At 39.0% G+C, this 25,009-nt stretch overlaps 1 protein-coding gene across 1 annotated transcript in view; it reads right to left on the bottom strand.

Annotated features, from left to right (window-relative positions):
• The window catches only part of cfap77 (cilia and flagella associated protein 77), a 179,174-nt gene that overhangs the window by 57,023 nt on the left and 97,142 nt on the right, over positions 1–25,009 (bottom strand). The window contains exon 4 of the mRNA XM_043720336.1: positions 22,977–23,196. Coding sequence (XP_043576271.1) covers positions 22,977–23,196 — 220 coding nt within the window. The remainder of the gene's footprint in view (positions 1–22,976; positions 23,197–25,009) is intronic.

Here is a 25,009-nt window from a genome sequence, read left to right on the forward strand (position 1 = left end):
GGCCACCTGACCTACTCTCTTAAAGGGGCAGCTCACACCCACCTACATATATAATACTCCTCCCCTTTATTTAATTACACTCCTTAACCAGATATGTACATCTAACAATTACAACTATTATACAGGCATTGTAGCTAACGTATATACATCATCAGAAATATTTACAAAAAAAAGACATGGACAAAGAAAATGACCCTTCCGTAGTTTACGTGGACATGATCAGTCTCTCAGGGGAGGGCAATTCCATGAAGACAGTGTCTTTGTCTCAGGAACTTTTCTAGTGCAGTCTCCTGGGCTTCCAGAAACTGCTGTTGTTTCATCGATATGTCCCTCTCTGATTGGCTTTTGTTGCCCTGTGACAATGCTATCGTCTCCTTCCTGGGTAACCAACTCTGGCTCAGAGACACACGACTTTGTTGACACTCTGGTCCCATCTGGACTGGCTAGGTATTCTGGTGGAAATCCTCTGTTACTGAGAGACAGTGGCCAACTGGTCACCATGTCTCCTCCAGACTAGTTCATCCCTAGCCCACAGTGAAGATGTTAACGGTGCTGTTTGACCAACCCCCAGACCCCCAAGTCTCTCCTCTTTGAAATATCTCTGACTGTGAGGCTCCCATCTTTCTGGCCATCTGTCCCTCTTGGTTTTGCTTTCCCACCACTCTGGACTCTTCTAGCTACAATAAGTCAAACATGATTCTCATCTGGTGGTTGAACATTAAGGACGTTAGTGAGCACTGAGTTGTCATTGGTGATGTGTTCCTGTACATTCTGAGGAACTTGTTGAGTTGTCATCCTAATGAATGCTCCCCTTGTGGAGCCTTTAAGGCATGCTTCAGGGTTTGTAGAAATCTCCCTGCCTGGCCATTTGTTGCAGGGTGATATTGAGCCAATCTCACATGGTCTGACTGTGATTTTCCAGGCATTCTTTATACTCCCCAATCACAAACTATGGATCACTATCACTCACAAGGTTTCCAAACCTGGCCAATATTTCATACAGTTGGTCTTTCATTGCTTCCGCTGATACCGACTTCATGACCACCACCTCAGGCCACTAGGAGTAGCATCCATGACCACTAGTAGCATCTGTCCCTTTACTGATCCCACAATTTCAATGTGAATCCACTGCCATGGTGATTGAGGCCATTCCCATGGGTAAAGGGGTGATAATGGGGCACTTTCCATAGGACGCATCCCATACCATGCATAGGATTTGCATGATTCTGCTTTCTTCTCAATCTGGGAGTCCACTTCGGCCACCAAAAGTAGCTCCTGGCTATTTCTTTCATATGCTCTCTACTAGCATGCCTTAAAGTCATCACAAATCCTTACCATGCCTTTTACTTTTAAGACAGGAATGACTGGAGTGGCCCATTCATTTATGGTTACTGGTTCCACTACTCCCAGGTTCACTAGCCGTTCCAGTTCTGTCTACACTTTAGGCCGGATGGTGTACAGTATTGGATGTGCTTTCAGACTCCTTGAACATGCCTCCCACTTCAACCAAAGTTTAATTTCTGTTCCTTTCACTTCTCCCAGGATTCCCTTGAAAACATCTTTATACCTGTCCAAAATATCTTGCAAATAGTTGTTAAGTCTACCAGCCTATTAACTATGCCCCAATTTAACCCTGATTTCTGTAACCAGGTGTGTCTGAATAATGCGAAGTAGTCACTTTTCATTAGGTGCAGGGGCAGTTTAGTACATTGGTCCATCAGCTGTGCTTTTAGCAATATATTTACATATATATACATGTGGCACCACTTCTTTATAAATCCCTTGAAATAGACAGGCACTTTTTAATCTGTTTGCCAATGAAAGAGGCAGTAGTTGACTTAGGTGTCATCTGCATACCTGTGGGAAGTTAATATTGTACTTTCAGATAATGCCACTAAAAGATTAATCATATCCTTGAAGTTTATCTATATAATTTTCCGATGATGTCCAATAAGAAAGACATATTTTGTGGTTTGGCATAAAGGGACGGTGTGGGTTTGATGCATGTTAGAGTGTTTGCATCAGTTTTTGATGCAGTCATTATTTCTATCCCTTGTATCACCATGTACTCTTGTTATCCAAGTGGTTACTGTGGTTCAAATCAGAAGACGGATGTGCTACTATTACTCATTATTATTCTGACTGCTATGCTGTTAAGCTCTTTCAATTTGTTTTAAATATAATTTCTAAAAACCAGAAACATTTCTTCAAGAAATCTGTCTTAAAATGCACTAAGACCTCGCTGACTAACAAATTAAAATACTATCTGCTGGACTTCTTGAATACTCGATAATGGGCCAGAACAGGTCAACCTTTCTTCTCGCGAACGTCTTCAACAAACAGCTATTTATACACCTTAGTTGCCAATCTGTGGTAGTTCAATTATAATAACAATAATTCCATAACTGAGCAATTTTACCTCTAGCCATTTGCATTTATTGTTAGTAAAACAAAGAATGATCAATATGAAGTTGCAATTTGTGTGCTATTTCACCTCTCAAAAATAAGAAAAGTTCACACAAGTACGCACTGAAGTGAAATTGATTGTGGTGCATTACTAAGGAGTCTATCAATGGCACATTAAAAGCAAGGATCTGGCAGAGTTAAGTTTCTAACGATCTTAATCTTCTTGTTCTTTTTGTTTTAAACTCAGCTAATGTGAACATGTGCTGCTGAATGGAGAAACAGTGTCATTTCTTAAATGTCTGTAATTTGGCTGATGTTTTCTGTCGCAATCTCTGTCATATGCAAGCAGTTCCTTATAAGTGCTAGCACATGAGCGTTGCTGGGAGCTGATTGGAGGATCCCGTGGGGCTGAGACCCTGGCTCATCCTCATTAGTGCTGACCTTGGTAAGAGAAAGAGGCAGCTGATGGATAGAGTATGCGGTGGACAAGTCCCATGGGAACCCCTATCTTATCTATTATTGTACTCTTCCCACCTCTCTGACCCTCGCAGATCTGAACACTGCAGGCATCAGGGAGAGAATAAATCTGTGTCTGATCCTGAAAAAAGGACAGAATAAAAATGTCCTTTTTTTATGAGGGTCAAAGGCAATATGTATCAAATACGATATTATCTATGAAATTTTAATAATAAGTAACTTGTAGCCTGTATCTATCTTTGAATACCATAATTTTACTGCTTATTCAACCTATTATTTTGTTTTTGGATTTAAAGATCTATTGTGAGATATCTGAGAAGCCCATACACTGTTTGTAACCATTCAGAATAGTATAAGCTCTAAATACAGTGACAATGTCTGCTTGGCATCATCCAGATCATACTGAGTGTAGCAGGAATCCCATCAACTAGCTGTCATTATAACAAGGTGTAGGTACCATGAGGATGTGCCACTCAAAGAAAATCAGCACTATAAGTGCCACTAGTTAGTGCCTTTGTTGTTTTCAGCACATTTTACAAAGCGTCATTATCTGAGCAGGATACTGAATATCCTGCAATGATGTACTGTATATCAAAATCAAAATATATATTTATACTGTGTTTGCATGTATACATTTAAAGCTTCCCAAATTGTTTCAAAGTCAATATTTGGAAAAGAAATGAATTACTATCCAAATGACTCATGAAGCTATCACAGTATCTATTCTGAGCTATGTATATAGGAAGCTCACAGGTTGAACACCTGGCCCCACATATTGACAAGGACAGGGTTGTGAAGTTGATGAAGGGGGAATTGGGCACGAAGGTTAGAAATCTGGAATTATTTGTATGCTGAGGAGTTTTAACTTCAGACAGCATGTAACTTTTTTTTTGAAGGGTCCCAACTTGAAGCATGCCTGATTTGACAGGCCTGGCTTCAAGTTGGGTGGAGAATGATGTGGAGCTGCAGGCGATAAGGCTATAATTGTGACTAAGACTGTTAGTGCTTAGAATTGACTTATGTTTTAACAATGAATAATTTTGCCTTGATTAAGCAAGTGATGGATTAAATTATATTCTGTTTGGTTGTGGTTAGCTGTAAAAAACTTTCCATAAGGAAGAACAGTCATAAGACCGAATTCAAAACTAAGGCCATGGATTTATGATTTTATGGCTGTTTCTATGGCTCAAGCTAACATAAACACAGTCTAACAAATATGAAAATAATTTGATGTACAAGGCTTTTCATGAAGAAAACAGCAGTTTCAAAATAGTTTCGTTCTGTAATTTAAGATATGAAATGGTTTTGCATATAGTTTGTGTGAATATTTCAAGTTTTAGACATAATTACTGTGAATTTACTAATGGGTTCAGTTAAGATTTTGATGGGTTTGGAGAATATTAAGATGCATTAATTAGAACATTTGGAATGATATTAAATCATTACTGGTGGTTAGCACTGCTGCCTCGCAGCACCAGGGACCCGGGTTCCATTCTAGTCTCGGGAAACTGTCTGTGTGGAGTTTGCACATTTTCTCTGTGTCTGCATGGGTTTCCTCTGGGTGCTTTGGTTTCCTCCCACAACCCAAAGGTTAGGTGAAGTTACCATGCTAAATTGTCCATAGCGTTCAGGGATATGTAGGTTAGGTGCATTAGTCCAGGGTAAATGTAGAGTCATAAGGTAGGGCAATGGGTCTGGGTGGATTACTCTTCAGAGGGTCAGTGTGGACTTGTTGGGCCGAAGGGCCTGTTTTCACACTGTAGGGATTCTATGATTCTATTCTATATATTCTAAATAGACATATAAATTATTCTAGGAGAAAGTGAGGACTGCAGATGCTGGCGTATCAGAGTTGAGAGTGTGGTGCTGGAAAAACACAGCATGTCAGGCAGCATCCAAGGAGCAAGAGAATTGACATTTCAGGCTTAAGCCCTTCATTATAAGTTATTCTACAAATGCTACATTATTTTGTAAAGATCTAAGAAATTGGCAGGTCAATTTAGGCAAGCTGTTACAACAGTGGTGATCTTACAAAATGTTTAAGATGTCAAAGACTTTGAAGCAGGAAATAGTAGGAAGTGATTTCACTATGATGACCATTACTTCTAAACTAACCAGTCAGGATCTGGGTATACAGTGTTTAGCCAATCTAAGATTGATCTTGTGCTATACATGTGTTGACAAACCAATTAGAGTTCAGGACATTTCTGATCATGCACATGATGGAATGGTGAGCAAGGATTAATATGTGGTGTTTCTTAATGGTTTGGCGTTAAAGAAAATGGAATATAGAAGGTCAACTTCAGACAACAAAAGAGAACATGTGTCTAGTGTTAGAACCCTTGCTGATTTTTTAATTATTCTATTGGGTTTATTAAATCATTTTTGGTTTGAAGCTGTGAGCTGTAAGATAAAAGGTGACCTATGCATTGTGAGCAGCAGCTTTGTTTAAAAAAAACTGTTACTTGTTCATGTGGCTGGGCCTAAAAGTTAATTGCACAGTTTCTTCTTACAAAGTTCTCTCTATACCCGTTGATTCAGGAGAGGCCTTATACTTGATCAGATAGCAGATATTTGGTCATTAATGAGATCAGTAGCTAAGAATTGGTACCAGCAAGTCAGAGAGAACTGATGATCAAACAGAAGGAGGGGGCTGGCATTTTTAAAGCTGTTCTGAACTAGGAATTTCAGAGAGAAGGAGTTTGGTTGTTGATGCTACAGTACAAAGGTTTGAAAGCTCCCTGTCTAATCTCTCATTATCAGCTATTGGAAGTTTAGATAACAGAAACTAAATTATAAAGTGTTACTGAATCTTCCTCAGTGAACTGGAAAAGGTGGCATTGATTGACATCTTCAGAAAATCAAACAAATGAGAAAGCTATGAAACAATGCATTGTAGAATCTGCTTAAGTAATCTGACCAGTTTTGTTACTTCTTTTTTAAAGAAACGTTTACTCATTTAACTTTATTTGTCTTTTGTGTGAGTGGGCCTGAAAACAAAGGTTACTAGGTTTAAATCATGGACTTTAAATGACTTTGTTTAATTTTGCTAAAGTTACTGGATTGTTAATGAACTTTTTTTTTTAATCTAAACTTGGTGTCTAGTATCGATTATTCACTGGTTATAATCAATCCAGTATTGATGATTCAAAAACCAGTGGGGTAATTTATTAAGGCTTTTGAAGGCTCTATTTTTACTGTGCTGTGAATGCAGAGGTAGCTGTATGCCTGTGGTAACATCAGCCCACCAGAAATACTACTGGTATCAAAAGTAGATCAACTAAAAAAAAACACTTATTTTTATAGAGTATAATTTCTTTTGTACTTGTTTTGCTAAATGTAATAAAGTCTGTGAATCTTGTGAAAACATACTTGTACTTGGAACGGGCCTTGTAACTTATCAGAACTTGTCTTTTAGATTGGCTGCCTCAAGTTCAGTCTATAATTATTATTGATTTAGTTATTACAATTAAAGCAAAAGTGAACCATAAAGTTTTACAAGTTGTAGGTCCCCCAACTTAACTCAATTGTGATAATCTGCACACTTGAGTAACTGCTAACATTCACTAAAATGCAATTTGCCCACCTCGGGTGGAACAACATAACACCTGTGCTCAACCTTAGAACTACTGTCCACCATGGAGTCAACAATATGAGATAGCCAACGGATTGAATTGATGGAGAACATTGATAAGGAGAAACTAGGATTGTAAGAAATTTGTGTAGAACAATTTACTTATAAAAGAACCTACAAATTTCTTACTGACAGAATGAGAGAGAAGAGGGAAAGATTTTAAAAATCCCAGTCTGTATATGCACTCTTACAGCGTTTTCAATAAGCAAAATTCTTAATGTGAGTCATCAATGGAGCAAATTAGGTTAACCATAAGTCTTCCTTTGTCTATACTGCTAGAAACCTGACTCTAATAATTTCAGCTCCCTATCAATGCAGTAATTTTTTTTCAATCTGTAACAGGATGGATTATAAAATCAATAAAAGACAACTTGATCAGATGGGCCAATGGGCTGTGAAGTGGCAGATGGAGTTTAATTTAGATAAATGTGAGGTGCTGCATTTTAGGATGCAAATCTTAGCAGGACTTATACACTTAATGGTAAGGTCCGAGGGAGTGTTGCTAAACAAAGAGACCTTGAAGTGCAGGTTCATAGCTCCTTGAAAATGGAATCGCAGGTAAATAAGATAGTGAAGAAGGTGTTTGGTATGCTTTCCTTTATTGGTCAGTGTATTGAGTACAGGAGTTGGGAGGCCATGTTGCGGCTGTACAGTACATTGGTTAGACCACTACTGGAATATTGCATGCGATTCTGGTCTCCTTCCTATCAGAAAGATGTTGTGAAACCTGAAAGGGTTCAGAAAGGATTTACAAGGATGTTGCCAAGGTTAGAGGATTTGAACTATAGGGAGAGGTTGAATAGGCTGGGGCTGTTTTCCCTGGAGTGTCAGAGGCTGAGGGGTGACCTTATAGAGGTTTATAAAATCATGAGGGGCATGGATAGCATAAATAGACAAAGTATTTTCCTTGGGGTGGGGGAGTCCAGAACTAGACAGCATAGGTTTAGGGTGAGAGGGGAAAGATATAAAAGAGACCTAAGGGGCAACTTTTTCATATAGAAGGTGGTGGTAAGTGTATGGAATGAGCTGCCAAAGAAAGTGGTGGAGGCTAGTACAATTGCAACATTTACAAGGCATCTGGATGGGTATACGAATAGGAAGGTTTTGGAGGGATATGGGCCAGGTGCTGGCTGGTGGGACTAGATTGGGTTGGTATATCAGATTGTCTTGGATAAGTTGGACTGAAGAGTCTGTTTCCGCGCTGTACATCTCTATGACTCTAAATGCTATGGGTCATATGATAGGTTGGGTCATTGTGTTACTGCATTCAAAATCTGTTCTATCCTAAATACAAGTGTGAACTGATAATTTGTTTTTGCTTATGCACAAAAACACACTGGCAGCTCCTGCTACCATGGACTTATGTCAGTGAACTATCCTGGTTATCAGGAAACAGTACGATATATCATACTGTTGTTTTTCTTCTCCTGAGGTCTGCTGCACACACTTGTAGATAAAATATTCTTCTGCATATGTAGTTTAATTTGTGAGAAGCATGACATCTTCTAATAGACTACTAGTCATTAACAATTCCTATGCAACTTAGGGATGTTTGTATTTTCACTTTTTTTGCACTTTAGATTGATCTCTGAATGCTCTATGATAACAATTCTTATTCAGTTCCCATACAAAATATGAATCATTGTTCCTGTCCTTTTCCAATTAACTTGATAACTTTAATCTCAGTACCATCTGCAACATACATTTTGGTTTTGGTGTCAGGTGTCAGGTGTCAGTGTTGGGTGTGGGGCAGCGGTGACTTGGAATCCCTGATGATTGACCAGTTAGCTTTTAAACAGTATCATTGGAACAGGGCAACATTGGTAGAATAATGAAAAAGACCCATTTAGAAACCTTTCCATTGGCATAAGTACAAAATTTTTAAGCTTGATTTATGCAAGCATTGGTGAAATGCCATACCTAACACCGGGACCAAATAAGAAATAAAAGAACTGTGGTTGTAGTAAATCAGAAACAAAAACTGAAATTGCTGGAAAAAACTCAGCAGGTCTGGCAGCATCCGTGGATAGAAATCACAGTTAACGTTTTGGGTCTAATGACTCTTCCTCAGAACTACCAGATATATTAGTCCCTACAGCACTTTAAATCAAACAGGCCTACCATGTCAGAGTGCGTAAGCATGAACAGAAAATGAAGAGTAGGCATACAGCAGTTTCTAGCTTTATCACAAGAATATCAGAAAGCATAATGTATAGGAAAAGACCATTTATTTCTTTGAGTTAGTCCCCACAGCATCTTAAATCATACGGCCCTATATCTAATCCCAACTGGCATATTGTTTTTTCAATAGCTTAAATTTTGCAAATTAGACTTTGTAGCTTGCTTTATAATCTAACCATTCATTTTAAATTTCTTGGGTGGATCTCCATTTGGGTTCTTGAACTAGTCCAGAAGGCTTTAAAGAAAGCTGTGGAAACCATACTGAAGTTATAGTGGACAAGCATGAATATTTCTCAGGAAATTGGTATTCATGTTGGAAAAGGGCAGTATTAGTGAGAATGTGGAGATACAGGTTACAAGATTTGATGGGATTGAGGTTGACAAAGAGGAGGTTTTAGCAATTTTGGAAGATCTGAAAATAGATAAGACCCCTGGGCTGGATGAGATTTATCCTTAGATTCTCTGGGAAGCTAGGGAGCAGATTGACTTCAATCTTTATGTCATCATTGTTGACAGGAGTAGTGCCAAAGACTGGAGGATACAAATGTTCCCTTGTTTAAGAAGGGGAGTCGGGACAACCCTGGTAATAATAGGCCAGTGAGCCTTACTTTGGTTTTGGGTAAGGTGTTGGAAAAGGTTATAAGAGATATGATTTATAATCATCTGGAAAGGAATAATTTGATTAGAGATAGTAAACACGGTTTTGTGAAGAGTAGGTCATGCTTAACTAACCTTATTGAGTTCTTCAAGAAAGTGACAAAACAGGTGGATGAAGGTAAAGCAGTTGATGTGGTATATATGGACTTCAGTAAGGTGCTTGATAAGGTTCCACATGGTAGGTTATTGCACAAAATACGAAGTTTCGGGGATTGAAGATGATTTAGTGGTTTGGATCCGAAATTGGCTAGCTGAAAGAAGAGAGGGTGGTGGTTGATGTGAAATGTTCATCCTGGAGTTCAGTTACCAGTGGTGTGCCGCAAGGATCAGTTTTGGGGCCACTGCTGTTTGTCATTGTTATAAATTATCTGGAGGTGGGCATAGAAGGATGGGTTAGTGAATTTGCAGATATCACTAAGGTAGGCAGAGTTGTGGATAGTGCTGAAGGATGTTGTGGGTTACAGAGGGCCATAGACAAGATGCAATGCTGGGCTGAGAAGTGGCAAATGGAATTTAACACAGAAAAGTGTGAAGTAGTTCACTTCGGAAGAAATAACAGGAATGCAGAGTACTGTGCTAATGGTAAAATTCTTGGCAGTGCAGATGATCAGAGAGATCTCGTCATCAGTGCATAAATCCCTGAAAGATGCCACCCAGGTTGGTAGGGTTGTTAAGAAGACATATGGTGTGTTGGCATTTATTGGTAGGGGGATTGAGGTTCGGAGCCACAAGGTCATGCTTCAGGTAAGGCCGCACCTGGAGTATTGCATGCAGTCCTGGTCACTGCATTATAGGAAGGATGTGGAAGCTTTGAAAAGGGTTAAGAGGAGATTTACTAAGGTGTTGCTTGGTATAGAAGGAAGGTCTTATGAGGAAAAGCTGAGGGAATTGAGGTTGTTTTCGTTGGAGAGAAGAAGGTTGAGAGGTGACTTAATCAAGACATATAAGATAATCAGAGGGTTAGATAGGGTGGACAGTGAGAGCCTTTTTCCTCTGATGGTGAAGGCTAAAATGAAAGTACATAGCTTTAAATTGAGGGGTGATAGATTTCAGATAGATATCGGGGTGGTTTCTTTACTCAGACAGTAGTAGGAGCATGGAACAGCCTGCTTGCAACAGTAATAGACTTGCCAACGTTAAGAGCACTTAAATGGGCACTGGACATACATATGGATAACAATAGAACGGTGTAGCGTAGATGGGCATCAATTTAATTTCACAGGTCGGTGCAACATTGAGGGCCGAAGGGCCTGTACTGCACTGTCATGTTCTATGTTCAATGTTTTATCTTCTAATTCACTTCATTTGCATCAAGCAGAAAGGAAAATATTTCAAAACTACATGTAGTGTTTTGCAATATGATAAATCATCCCAGAAATGAAGTTTCAGTTAACCTACAATTTTCTTAATGAATTTTAATTAAAAATATCCAAACAAATGTGTAATTATTGCTGTGGGCATTTTCAATAGTATCATTATTAATTACTAAATCACCTAGCTTACATGAAGAAAATTATTGAGAAGCACAATGTTTTGATTTAGAAAAATAAAGTTCGAGCCCAAATGACTACTCATGATTGGGATTAGGAATTAGTGATGCTGCCTGACCTGCTGCGCTTTTCCAGCAACACATTTCCATCTCTGATCTCCAGCATCTGCAGACCTCACTTTCTCCATTAGGAATTAGTAGCAGGACAAGCAAAGGATATGTGAAAAGAAGCAAAAATTATTGTTGCCTATTTAGAACATAGAACATAGAACAATACAGCGCAGAACAGGCCCTTCGGCCTTTGATGTTGCATCGACCCGTGAACTAATCTAAGCCCATCATCATCTATGTGCTTATCCAAGGATTGTTTAAATGTCCCTAATGTGGCTGAGTTAACTACATTGGCAGATGGGCATTTCACACCCTTATCACTCTCTGAGTAAAGAACCTGCCTCTGACAGCTGTCTTAAATCTATCACCCCTCAGTACCCCTTGTACAAGCTGACATCATCATCCTAGGAAAAAGACTCTCACTGTCTGCCCTATCTAATCCTCTGATCATCTTGTCTGTCTCTATCAAATCCCCTCTTAGCTTTCTTCTTTCCAACGAGAACAGACCCAAGTCCCACAGCCTTTCCTCATAAGACCTTCCCTCCAACCAGGAAACATCCTCTGCACCTTTTCTAATGCTTCCACATCCTTCCTGTAATGGGGCGACCAGAACTGTACACAATATTCCAAGTGTGACGGCACTAGCGTTTTGTATAGTTGCAGCATGACATTACAGCTCTGGAACTCAATCCTTCTACGAATAAAACCTAACACACCATATGTCTTCTTAACAGCACTATCAACCAGGGTGGCAACTTTCAGGGATCTACGTACATGGACTCCAAGTTCCTTCTGCACATCCATACTACCAAGAATCTTTCCAGTATTCTGCCTTCCTGTTATTCTTCCCAAAGTGCATCACCTCACATTTAGCTGCATTGAACTCCATTTGCCACCTCTCAGCCCAATTCTGCAGTTTTTCCAAATCTCCTGCAACCTGCAATATTCTTCCACACTGCCCACCACTCCACTGACTTTAGTGTTTGTCTATAAACTTACTAACCCATCCACCTATGCCTGTGTCAAAGTCATTTATAAAAATGACAAACAACAGTGGTCCCAAAACAGATCCTTGTGGCACACCACTGGCAACCAGACTCCAGGCTGAATATTTTCCATCAACCACCACTCACTGCCTTCTTACAGAAAGCCAGTTTTTAATCCAAACTACTAAATCACCCTTAATCCCATGCCTCTGCATTTTCTCCAACAGCCTACCATGTGCAACATTATCAAAGGCTTTACTGAAGTGCACATACACCACGTCAACTGCCCTACCCTCATCTACATGCTTTGTCACATTCTGAAAAAACTCAGAAGTTTGGGAGACATGACCTACCCTTGACGAAACCATGCTGACTATCTGCAATCAAATTGTTGCTTGCTAGATGATTATAATCCTATCTCTTATAATCCTTTCCAAAACTTTTCCTACAACAGACATAAGATTCACAGGTTTATAATTACCTGGGTCATCTCTACTGCCCTTCTTGAACAAGGACACAACATTTGCAATCCTCCATTCCTCTGATAGTAAACCTGTAGACAATGACGACTCAAAGATCAAAGTACATATATCTGCAAAGGCCAGAATGGCATCATGTAGCAAACAACATTGAAAGTTTTTTCCCAATCATCTCATTTCAACCTTCGTGGGCTAAACATGCCTATGGCGGGTGTACGTAAACCACTGACAGTGGTATTTGACAGTCGATAACTAGAAGTATGAGTGAGAGTGCCTGCTGCTTTACTCATATTTCCTGAAATATAACATTCCATTGTCATCAGGCAGTGGGCACAACCTTAGAATTAGAGGGGGTCAATTTAAAATGGAAATGAGGAGACATTTCTTCAGCCAGAGAGTGGTAGGCCTGTGAAATTCATTGCCGTGGAGTGCAGTGGAGTATGTGACGTTAAATGTCTTCAAGGCAAAGATTGATAAATTCTTAATCTCACAAGGAATTAAGGGATACGGGGAGAGTGTGGGTAAGTGGCGTTGAAATGCCCATCAGCCATGATTGAATAGCAGATGGACTCGATGGGCTGAATGACCTTACTTCTGCTCCTATGTCTTAATATCTTAATATATCAAATGATCTGGAAAAGAGTGAATAAATGTTGTTTCAGGCTAGCCTTCAAATGGCTGTCCAATAAAAATAAACACAACTTGGATTTATAAGGGTGATTTTTTTTCCCCTAAGGAACAGAAAGTACAGGCAATGTCCAAATGCTGTGCATCAATGGAACAAGAGTCTGGTGCATTTCCAGGGCTTCACTGACAGGCCTTAGTAAAGATGGTGAGGAGGGAGCATGCTGGGAATGGATTATAGTGTGAGGAGATGATGGTCTGGCCATAGGTGCCTAACTAGGAAGGAACCCCTTATGTCTAAACTGTTGTATCCACACCTCCTGCTACAGGTAAATTAATAGGCCATTAAGGGTCTCATTTAGCCGAAGGACAGACAAGCCACATAACACCAACCATGTCCTGGTAAAATACTAGTGGAGGCAGGTAGGCAGTATGAGTAGTTTTTGACCCTCCATCTGCTAGCCCACTCTTGGATGGTCCTTAAAATTCCACCCATTTATATTTTCATGACATGCAAGAATGTAGAGTGATCTGATCAGCCAAGAACTTACTGAATGATGGAGCAGGCCCAAGGAGCTGAGTGGCCAACATGGTTGATATGTTCCCTGTCTAATTAGGGGTGACAGGTAGGCTCTTGAAGCTGGAAACAGAGGCCTTGCAGTTTAAAAGAAGCAGCATGCGATGATGGCAGGGAAGTAACGAAGTGGACACTTCAAATGGATGCATCCCAGGTTTTAAAAAACCTTACTTAAGAATGGTTCCTGTGGATACTTCTGATGTAGTTGAGAGGGGAGGATGCTAGATATGAGAAAGGGTTCCCCATTACAGACAGCATGTGGTTGTTGTAGTACCCAGGAAGGCAGGCATTCACAGAGGGTCTGCAGGCCTACCTAGAGCATTGTCTTAATGTAAGCTTCAAGGACTGAGGTGGTGGTTTCCTCAGTGATGCTAATTTCCTGGCAGGGCTTGGTACGGGTGGCATGTACCATAGATTCCTATTGTGCCCAGTTCTGAAACTTTCTTCTGTGCCAGCAGATGGATTTATACAGCTACATTGTCACTATCATGAGAGAGAGCAACATCTGCAAACTTCCTCACAGACTATTCGTACTGGGCTCAGGTTGTGAGTGTTCAGGCCAACAAATTCTAATTGAGTCCTGGGAGCCTTGAACCAACATGATTATCAAAGCATAAATGGAAGCTATGGTTGCTGTCACTCTGGATGCTCTTGGGATCTCCTCATAACATTTTAATGTTGCAAAAATCAGCTGGATTATTGCACTTGTTATGGTGTTCCTCATGTTGTTGCTGGTGACTTGTAAATCCTTTAATTTGCCCATTATCTGGAAGATTTCTGTAGTGCACCAGTTGGGTCAAATAGCTCAGAGAGAAGTCCTATTTCACCATTTCTTCGACTGTCCCAGGAATGTACAAGTGTGCAGGTCCACCATTATTTTGCTCTGGTCTCCACTGCAAGTTAATTATTTTTCTTCCATGAGAAAATCAATTGTCTGAGCCCTACATTCAAGAACTTCCTCCTTAAATCACTCTACTGAGTTGCCTTTCTCCCAAACATTGAAAAGAAAACCTGTCTCTTCAACTTTAATTTTAATCATACCTCATTTTTCCTGTTCAGTTTAACCTTTGTTTCTGTCTGTGATGCTGTTATTGCAAATTAATTGTTCACCATTTCATTATATGACAATTTATACAGACCTAATTACAGCCAAGGTTTCATGTTAGCTGTAAGAACATGACATTTTGGTAGATGCATTTTTGTTTAACCATCATATTTTATTTGGTTACTGTTGGTATTTAGTCATGCCAAGCAGAACTGAAAGAATAGATTTCTTGAAGATGAATTAGTAAGAGTTATCTGAAGTATTCTACAATTTTGTCACAAAGTTTTGAAATGTTGATGATAATGCAAATATAAATCACCTTTGATGTGTGGTTAATAAAGGTAAAGCTCCAGGTAAAAGGATGCAGAAACATTATTTTATATTAGCTCCAGGTTTTGTTTGCAATGTATTATGTGTTGTTTGGTGGCTTGGGAATCCCTGGCAGCTATTCTACTGAAACCAGTGGCTAAGTTTCAAAGGAAGACAGCCAAACTCAGTTTGGGCCCCATGGCAGAAGAGTCTGCCTCTGTTAACCTTTGCTGGCTGAGGATGATGGAGCTTGATGTCAGAACTAATTATCATTTGGCTTGCACTATGTGCTATGTTATTGTATTCTAAGGCTCATACTCCTCTCACAGATTCATTCACCATGGTGACTTCTATCCACTTTCATCTCACCAGGAGTTTTGTATGATAAAAGGAAAGTGTTCCTCTATCTAAGGGAAAATGTTTTATATTATACAGCAGGTTCATGTATGCTAATATGTTAATAAGACTGAACACTCATATTCCTGATTTATTATTACATTACCCATATAATTTATACATGCAATTTTTTTCTTATTGATTGTTTTTCAAATTAGTCAGGATTATCAATTGTAAACCACACTGGAAATACTATATTCTGGCAAGTTCTGTGCATTTAGCTCAGTTTGCAAAGGAAATATATTGTGCCAAATTTTGATCATCTTCCTTCTTAGAATATTAGACTTTATCCACATACTGTGAACTTGGCTCTTATACATTGCTCTGAACCTCAACAGGTATGGGATCATTAGAATTTTCCATGATATATTTTTCTCCTCTTTCCCCTCTAAATTTTGCAACTATGGCAGAGTTGGGTGGGGGAGGGGGGGTGGTGTTGAGCACACTTCACAAACCTTTGCCAATGATGTCTGCAACTACCTACTAAGAGGTATGAGAACAGCCTTGGATGCCTTCCTGTGGTGAACACCTGGCTTATACTCGACATATCCCCCAACAGCAATGCTAATAGCTTCATGGGGAATTGTGGGAGCCGATCCATGTCATTCCATTCTCCAACACATTGCATTTCAGCTCTAGTGCTTTGTATCATCACACCACACAGATTTTCTTGTTCTCCAATAGAATTTCTACTTTAAAATGATCAACCTTCTTTAATTAATCTACTTAAAGCCTTACAACAAAAATGCTATTAACTATGAATGAAAACTTAACTGCGGCACTCTGTTCATCAAGCAGAACTGGATTAGGTGCCACTGCTACTCTCTTGATTCTTGCGGGTTTCATGCAATCCCAATTGAAATTGAGAGTGCTGGGAGGTGTGCACTGTAGACATGTATGATCACGTGGTTGGGAAGGTTTTCATTGGTGAATCCTGCCATTAACTGACAGTACAGCAAGTATGGGTGAGGTAGAAAACAGCAAACCGGAAGACTTTTCATAATTGCCACAACTTTCCTGTCCAACTGCATTGCCATTATCCTTAAGACTTAATGACAGCTGAAAGGTAGCTTTTTCAAATGTTTTTCAAATTTAAATTTCACTTGTAAATGTTTCAAATGACACTGATTTTACATTATTCATGTGTGCATTATCCTTATTTATTGCTTAGTTGAGAGCTAAATGTATTGGTGTACTCTTGGTTGTTTCTTCCACAGTAAAGAAATGTCTCTACCTTCCCAATAACCAATGCTGTGATTCTGCATTCACGTTTTATTGGATTTTCCTGTTCATGTCCAGTGTTGTACTTGCTATGTTTTAGGTCATGTTGATTTGCCTGTCTTGTATTGTAACCAAGACTGTATGATAGTGTAAAGGAAATTGTATGATTACCACTTAGCCCCTAAGGCCCCCTTCAGCAAGATCAATACTAATCTGATTGTAAACTCAACTCTACATTCCCACTCACTCCCTATAAACTTTCATCCCTTTGCTAACCAAGAATCTATCTACCTGCTAGCCACAACAGCCACTCTTGCAGGCCCTGTATAATTGCTTTCTATCTATTTTATTTATTGCGATTTCTTTTCTTAGCAAGAAGCTTCATGTCCTTAAACAAAATAGATACTCATTTCAAGTCATAAGGAACAATTTTCATACTTTCAGTTCTGGTGACTTTGTCCAGCTCTACTGGTTCAATCTCATTTGGACACATCTATACCTCTGCTTTTGGAAACAAGAGAGAGTGATCCTTGATTGTATAAACAAGGTATACAACATAAAGGCCACAATAGCGAAAAACAAGAACATTTTAAGATGCATTGCAATCCCAAAACCAAGACAGAATATAAATAGCTGACAAGAGGTCTAAAGCAATGAGAAGTTGACCAGGTGGGAATTCTGAATGAGGAAAGATCTACTCCTATTATGTAACTGAAATAACTACACAGAGGCTAGTATCCCGTCCCTAAGTCACCCTTTATTTTGTGGCTAGCCAGCTCAGAGTCAATCCTTGAAGTCAGAAGACTCTCTGAATCTCCTGTTTATATCTGTTAGCCAGGGGTCCCTGATTGGGTGAGGTTAACAACCTCAGTCAAGGATCTCATAGTCAATAAGATCCACCTCATTCTAATCACTACAGTAACCTACCATTCTTCCTCATTTGTTTGAATTTCCAGCTACAGTGTTACAACTGATACAAGTGATACAGCTGATTATTAGAGTCAGCTATCTGTAAACTTATATTTTCAGGTTAGTTTTGAGTACTGCAGTTAGAAAACATTTGACCTCTTCAGCAGACAGGTCGTCAGCTATTTTTGAAAATAAACCTAATGGCTCACTTACTCACAATGAAGCACTTAACGTCAGAAAAGATGGAAGTAGAATATTCCAGGCGGTGGAATGATTGCTTGATGGCCGTCATGCGTCTTGTTCCCAAGTAGCAATCCAATTCACCTCCTTTTCTGGGAACATTCATACTTTTTTGACCATAGTACTTGCCACACATTATACTTGAAATCCGTAGGGATAGAGTAGTAAATAGGTAATACTGAAGACCACAAATGGTCTTGTTTAGGCTGAGACAATGTCTGAGATAGAGAATGGACTCAGTGACAAGAGTACAGATTTTGTAAAAATGGCCAAAAATTAGAATTTTGACCTTCTCCATGTTTAACTGTAGGAAACCATGCCTCCACCAAAGCCTGACAACATAGAGGTAGAGAGAGTTGAGTTAGGTGGTGAATTTATTGGGCTAAAGTTATTTTGTTTCAAGACTCTCCAAAGCTGCTTTTAATAATACTGATCAGTACATTTGTAGAATTCTTAGATTTTCGAAGTAAACTAAAAGATTTGATGAATTTAACTTCATTTAAAGAAATTAAAACGATTCACATATTTTAGTATTGTGTAAGAGCCCTCCTATGAATGTGATGGAGACCTACTGGCCTTTCTTTGAATGAATGTAAAACTAGTTCTGTTCTGTAAGTTATAATCTGTTTTCAGTTAGTTTACATAATTCACATTGGGTCTCTTTGCTACCATGTAGCAACCTGTTTTGGAAGCTACACCCGAATTACAGTAGATATTAATCACAGGGAAGTGAGCAATAATCTTAGTAATCAACAAAAATATAGCTCATGTTTGAGGCAGTCAATCCACCTGAGAGCCCAAATTCAGCTCTCTATGCCTTATGGTAAAAAACATGTTTATCTTATTGACTACAGCATACAAAAATATTTAATCCTAGTATTAGGAAAAACTGCTTTGAGCAGGGTCAGAAGAGTATTATCGGCTCAGAATGAATGTTGTCAATAATAGCAGATGAATGCTTACACATTTACTTGACACTCCTTTGCTCAAGATTTTAAAAAAGCATTAATCCATGTTTTAACTGAGCAGAGGTATCAATTCGTTTAAAAATAATTAGCCACTTCCAGTCATTATTTACATAGCTGTTCAACTAACTTTGACTTAGACACCAAGTGTTCCTCTCAGAAACACACAGGTGCCTTATGTTTAACTAAATAAGACTGAAATGGCAGGAGGATCAGGTGCGGTGTGGCTGAATTCTGTGGCATGCAGTGCAGTAAATAATTATCTGGATACTAATAAAATTCAGTTCAAAGTTGCTGAACTAGATTCTGAGTTGTAGACAATCCAGGGCATCAAGTTTATCTGAACACATTATTCTGAGAGCAGTTATATCCCTGAAGCAGGCAGAATTTCAGAGTTTACCAATAGTCAGAAACTGAAGGGTGTGGATCTGAGCCAGGCAGGAAAAGTATGAGGTGGTTGCTATCTGCACAGATGAAAAATACGGCTGCAAGGTAGATGAACATACTGACCATGGCAAAGGTTGCTATTCAAGTGGAGTTAGCAAAAAATAACATATAGAAGTGGTGGGAAACAGCACGGTTGGGAAATTAGACTCTGTTCTCTGCAATGTAACCAGAGCTCTGAATTTTGTGCTGCCTGCATTATGCCAGGGTTAAGACATTGCCTCATGGTGGAGAAAAAGTTGGATTGGGAGGAGGAGGATCTAGTTGTTGTGGTCCACATAGGAACCAATAACATAGGTAGAACCAGAGAAGATGTTCTGCTGAGATAGTCCCTTAGAAATCAAGACAAAAGAAATTATCATGGGGAATGTGGAAATGACAGAAATTGAATAACTATATTAGGAGGAATCTTATCAGGCCTAGAACAAAGTGGGCCATGGTAAGAAAGCTGGGAGAATCACGTGAGATGTTGGGGAAGCCTTTGTTGATGTCAAGAGTAAATTGTTGAAAGTTTGTAAAAAGATTCTCACTAGAAAGCAGCGAGATGCATGTTAATGGGGATTATTAACAGTTTCACTAACAGTGAATCTCGCCTCATTGATATGCAACTTGCTATCTTCCACTTGCCATGAGGAAACTAGATGTTGACATTCCTAACATAGCTGTCAGATGGGGTGTTGGGCCATTTCATCTTGAACACTCAGCAACAATGCCTCAAGACACAGTCAGAGCACCAGCCACATGTACCCCACATCCACAGACATTGGCATCCAATAACTGCCAGCTTCTCAGAACCGTCATGGCATCTTGCTCATCCACTTGCAGGGCTCACCAGCAACTAGCAATCAAATACTGCTTCAGGGATACTTTGCACACAGGGAAAGGCACCTTAGCCTCTCAGAGCTACTCACTTGCTCCATACCTGCAGTGATGGTAACTTTCTCTGTTGATATTGGGCTGAGAGGCGAAGTTTTCAGAGCATAGAACAATCGCAACAGACTGTTCTGTGTTTCTCACTCATCCAGTGCAATCCATTTGCCAAGTGGGTGGCTATCCCAAAGAACCATGAGAAGACCATATCTGGCACTCATTGTTGGGGTACAATGTATCTTGTTGTTTGGAGGTGTTTGTGTAGCTGTTATTTGCAAGGTATGTCAGCACTGAAACCTCTCTGAGGAAAGTACATAGGTCCTTGGCAATAGGAGCAATAGATGCAAACACAGGTGTAATGTGTCAGTGTACTGAGGCAACTTCAATACATTATGTCAGAGTAAAAGATCCCATGAAAATAATGACTCTAACACGATAGAAATTGGCATTCAGTTTGAGAGGGATAATCATGGGTCAGAAACAACTGTGCTAAGCTTAAATGATGATAGTACAAAGGAATGAGGGAAGAGCTGACTGATTGGACTGGGAAAGGCTTTTGGCAGCAAAAACTATTGAGGAACAATGACAGACATTCAAGAAAAGAGTGCATGGCTCACAACAAAGATATATCCCAGTGAGAGAGAAGGATTGTGGGAAGGGGATAAGCCAACCATGGTTAACCAGATAAATTAAAGATAGCACCAAAGTGAAAGAAAACATATAAAGTCGCAAAAAATACTGGGAAACCAGAGTCGGAAAGTTTTAAAAATTAATAAAAGATGACCAAAAACAAAAAAGAGGAAGAAAATAAACTTTGAGTGTAAATCTTCAAGTAATATTAAGATGAATAGTAAGAGCTTCTTTAGATATATGAAAAGGAAGAGAGAGGCCAAAGTGAATAGAGGCTCCTTAGAGAATGAGGCTGGTGAAATAACAATGGGAGCCAGGAAATGATGTTATGTGATTATTTTCTATATTGTGATCTACATACTATAAACTTATAGCAACTATTTTTGATTTTTTTTACTCCCTGATGTTTACCAAAAAGAGCTGGAATTGTTCAATTGCCTCACATGGCTCAAGGATCCCTTCCTGGTACTTCTAAGGCACAGAAATATAGATCTGTTTGGATGAGGCTGGGCTAGTGGAGCTGGGCAAAGTCATCAGAATATAAAGTATGAAAATTGGAAGGGGCAGGTTGATTTATCCTCATGACATGGGACAATTAACTATTTTGTTAATGGACATGGCTTCTTGCTAAGAAAGAAAGCACTATAACTAGAATACACAGGGAGGAATTCTATGGGGCATGCAAGAGTAGGTGTTGTGGCTGGCAGGTAGATAATACTTGATAAGCATTATTGTAAGTTTATTGGGTGTGGGTGGGAATGTAAAGTTAAGTTTGCCATTAGATCAGCCAGATCTTGCTGAATGTCAGAGCAGGCTTGAGGACTAAGTGGCTTATTTTTGCTCTGACATTTTATATCTATAGTAGGGTCCTAACAGGTGAGGTAATTACTGTCAAATTTGGATCCATTCTTAGAATGTTGACTGACAGAGTTCTAACACAGCATTGAATTCACCTGTAACATTTTGATTATCCCTGCTGGGAGTGATCTCAGACAATTTTCTTTACATTACAGCATGTCCCACAACATGGCAAGTACAACACCTAGTCTTATAGAAAGTGAATGCAGGAACATAATGTTGTTTCTTCCACAGTAAAGAAATGTCTCCAATTCCCCAATAACCTGCGTGTGTCAACCAATGTGATACATTGAGCTCTCAACTAAGCTATCCTCAACCATGAAATGGCAAAAGAGTCAAATAATCATTTTGCTTCAGTCTTCATGATAGAAGATCCTAATAACATTCCAAAAATCTAAATATTCAAGAGTCAAAAGGAGTCAAGGAAATATATACAACTACCACTGGCAAATAGGTACAAGGGAAAGTAAAATAATGGGCCTTAAGACCTATGTCTCTTGTACCTGAATGGATGTCTCTTAAGATACTAAGAGAAGTAGCTACAAAAACAGTGGATGCACTTGTAGTAATCTTCCAAGAATCTTTAGATTCTGGAGAAGTTCCAGAGGATTAGAAAACTGCCAATTTAACAACTTTATTCAAAAAGGGAAGGTAACAAAAACAGGTAACTACACTGTGGAATTTAGAAGAATGAGAAGTGACTGGTTTGAAACATCTAAGATTTTTAGGGGACTTGACAGGGTAGATGTAGAAAGGTTGCTTCCCCTTTTGGAACCATCCAGGACCAGAGGATCATTATCTCAGAAAACCAATATGAGGAAGAATTTCTTCTCTCATAGGGGTAGTGAATCTGTGGAATTCTTTGTTGCAGAGAGCTGCAGAGGCTGGGTCATTAGGTACATTCAAGGCTAAGATTTTTACTCAATAAGGGAATCGAGGATGATGGGGAAAAGCCAGGAAAGTGAACTTAAAGGGAATAGCCTGTTTCCATATTGTAGGGATTTTATGATCAGATTAGTCATGATCTCATTGAATGGCAGGGGAAACAGAATGTGGCCAAACCTGGAATCCTTAAATAGATCAGCAAAGTTGCATGGAAAATATATCAGTAGCTTTTTGTTTACTGAATTTAATTTCAGTTCACAGCCAGTTACTCCATATTCATCCATACTGCTCCCCATTGCCCTCACATTCCTTTAAAGTCTTCTGATCAGTTCAGCTCCTTGGAGCAGTACCAAATTTGCTGTCCCTATTCGCACCCAGTGAGTTGCCTGTCAGGACTTGCATAGCAGTATTGGTCATTGATTTTGTTTAGACAGAATCAACGAAATCAGTGGGGTTTCTTATTGGTGACATTAGGCACTAAATACAGTTAGACACTCTACCATCAACTTGATCTTCACTCAAAATTAAAACTGGTCTTGCCATCTTCATGAAATAGGCAGTAAGAGAAGAAATATATTCTTACCTTACGGGCATTCCAAAAGTTATTTCAGGGAGCATGCCTTCTTTTTTTTCTACCTTTTTTCCCAGAACTCCAATGTCGTGCGTTGCCCTAAACTGGTAGATCTCTCGTGGAGTAATCAATCCAGCTTTAATGGCTGCTTTATTTAATGCTGCAAAGTCACGTCTGAGTTTATGCAGAGTTTCCTGTTTTCTGGGTTTCATTGTATGCCAGTGACCAATAGCTGAGAGATACAGTGATAAAGAAAATAACACGATTATTAGGGTTGAGGATTAAAGTAATACATAGTTTTTTCTGACAATGCATAAAGAGAATTAGTTTCATTCCTTATATTGGTATTCTATCTTCAGTGCATAGACTTCATTCCTTTATTTACCTCAAAGGGAATAAATCATTTTCTGCTACGTCTGTTATAGAGTAAAAATACTTGCATACTTTGGACTAATACTTTTTGAATTCTGTTATTAACACTTTGGATTGTGTTGAATTGTTTACTGCTGATACAATATTCCATCAATTTTTATCCTTGCTTAATCAATTCTCTTTAGCTTTCTCTCTTCTTCTAAATCAGCACATTCACTCCACATTGTATAATGCTTTTTCTCTACCTTAACTCTTAAGATTTGAGACATAAACCTTTGAGTACAGCATTCACAAAATTCCAGTTGTGACACTGATATTGCTACAGTGTTATTGCACTGAAAATTGGTTGCAGGCCATTGAACCTATCGTGTCCATGATAGTTCTCTTCATGCTAATTCCACTCCCCCATTCTTTTCGTGTATCTTTGCATTTTTCTTTTCACTCCAGGTGCTCATCTAATCCCCTTTTGACAGCCTTGATTTCATTCGCTTCTATCATGATCTCAGGTTCTGCATTCTGGATCCTTACCACTTATAGCAGAAAAATGCTTTTCCATCAGTTACTACTGGAGATTTTGCCTGACTTTAAAGTGGTGTCCTCTGGTCTTTTAGCCTTCTGTAATTAGAATACAAATCGTTCTCCTATAACACTCGTTTCATTAATGCAAATTCGCTATAACATGATTGATGAACCGGGGACACTGTTTCTAAAGCGCAAACTTTTAAAGCGTATATTGGTTATAACGCGGTTCCAGCCCCATTAGTTTAAATGGTACTGCTATTACGCAATTTTCTTATAACACGGGATTGCACGAGAATGGAACTACTGCCTTAGAACAGAACTGACTGTAGTTTCTCTCTATCCTTTCTGTCTGAACCTCTCAGGACTTTGAAATCATCTATTAAATCTTTCCTCAATCTTCTCTTCTCTAAAGAGAACAATCCCAACCACCCAAATTTATTCACACACTGAACTCCAGGAACCATTTTGACCGAAACATCGATTTTTCTGCTCCTCGGATGCTGCTTGACCTGCTGTGCTTTTCCAGCACCACTCTAATCTAGACCCCACCATTTTTGTACAAAAAATTGTGCTGTAATGCATGTTTCTTCAATGCGAATTGGCTTTAATGCTATTGAAGAATTTAGATCATTATTTGTAGAACATGAACTTTCCTCACCTGTATTGATTATAACATGATTCTGTTCCAGCCCCATTAGTTTCTTATAGTGCAAGATCGCACGAGAACGGAACTATCAATTAATATCAGAACCAACTATAATTCTTTTCTGCACTGTCTCTAAAATCTTTCCATCCTTGCTAAAGTGTGGTGCACAAAATGCTGCAGTTGAGGCCAAACTAATAGTTTATTAAATTTTATTTTTATTTCATTGCTTTGCACTCCATGCTTCTATCTATAAACCCAGAATCTTATAAAGATTATTAACAACCCTCTCAATTGTGATTTGTGCATACATTTCATCAGATCTCTCAGTTCCTACATTCTCTTCAGAATTTTGTCTTTTTATACTGCCTGTCCTTGCTCTTTCTACTAAAATGTTCCAATTTACACTTCTTTGCATGTCGGTCCGTTAGTCTAGCTAAGCCTGCTTGAAGTCTCCTCACAGTTCACAATACTTTCATAGAAATATAAAACGATAAGGACAGGAATA

The sequence above is a fragment of the Chiloscyllium plagiosum genome, chromosome 30 (genome assembly GCF_004010195.1).
Source record: "Chiloscyllium plagiosum isolate BGI_BamShark_2017 chromosome 30, ASM401019v2, whole genome shotgun sequence".
Classification (NCBI taxonomy): domain Eukaryota; kingdom Metazoa; phylum Chordata; class Chondrichthyes; order Orectolobiformes; family Hemiscylliidae; genus Chiloscyllium; species Chiloscyllium plagiosum.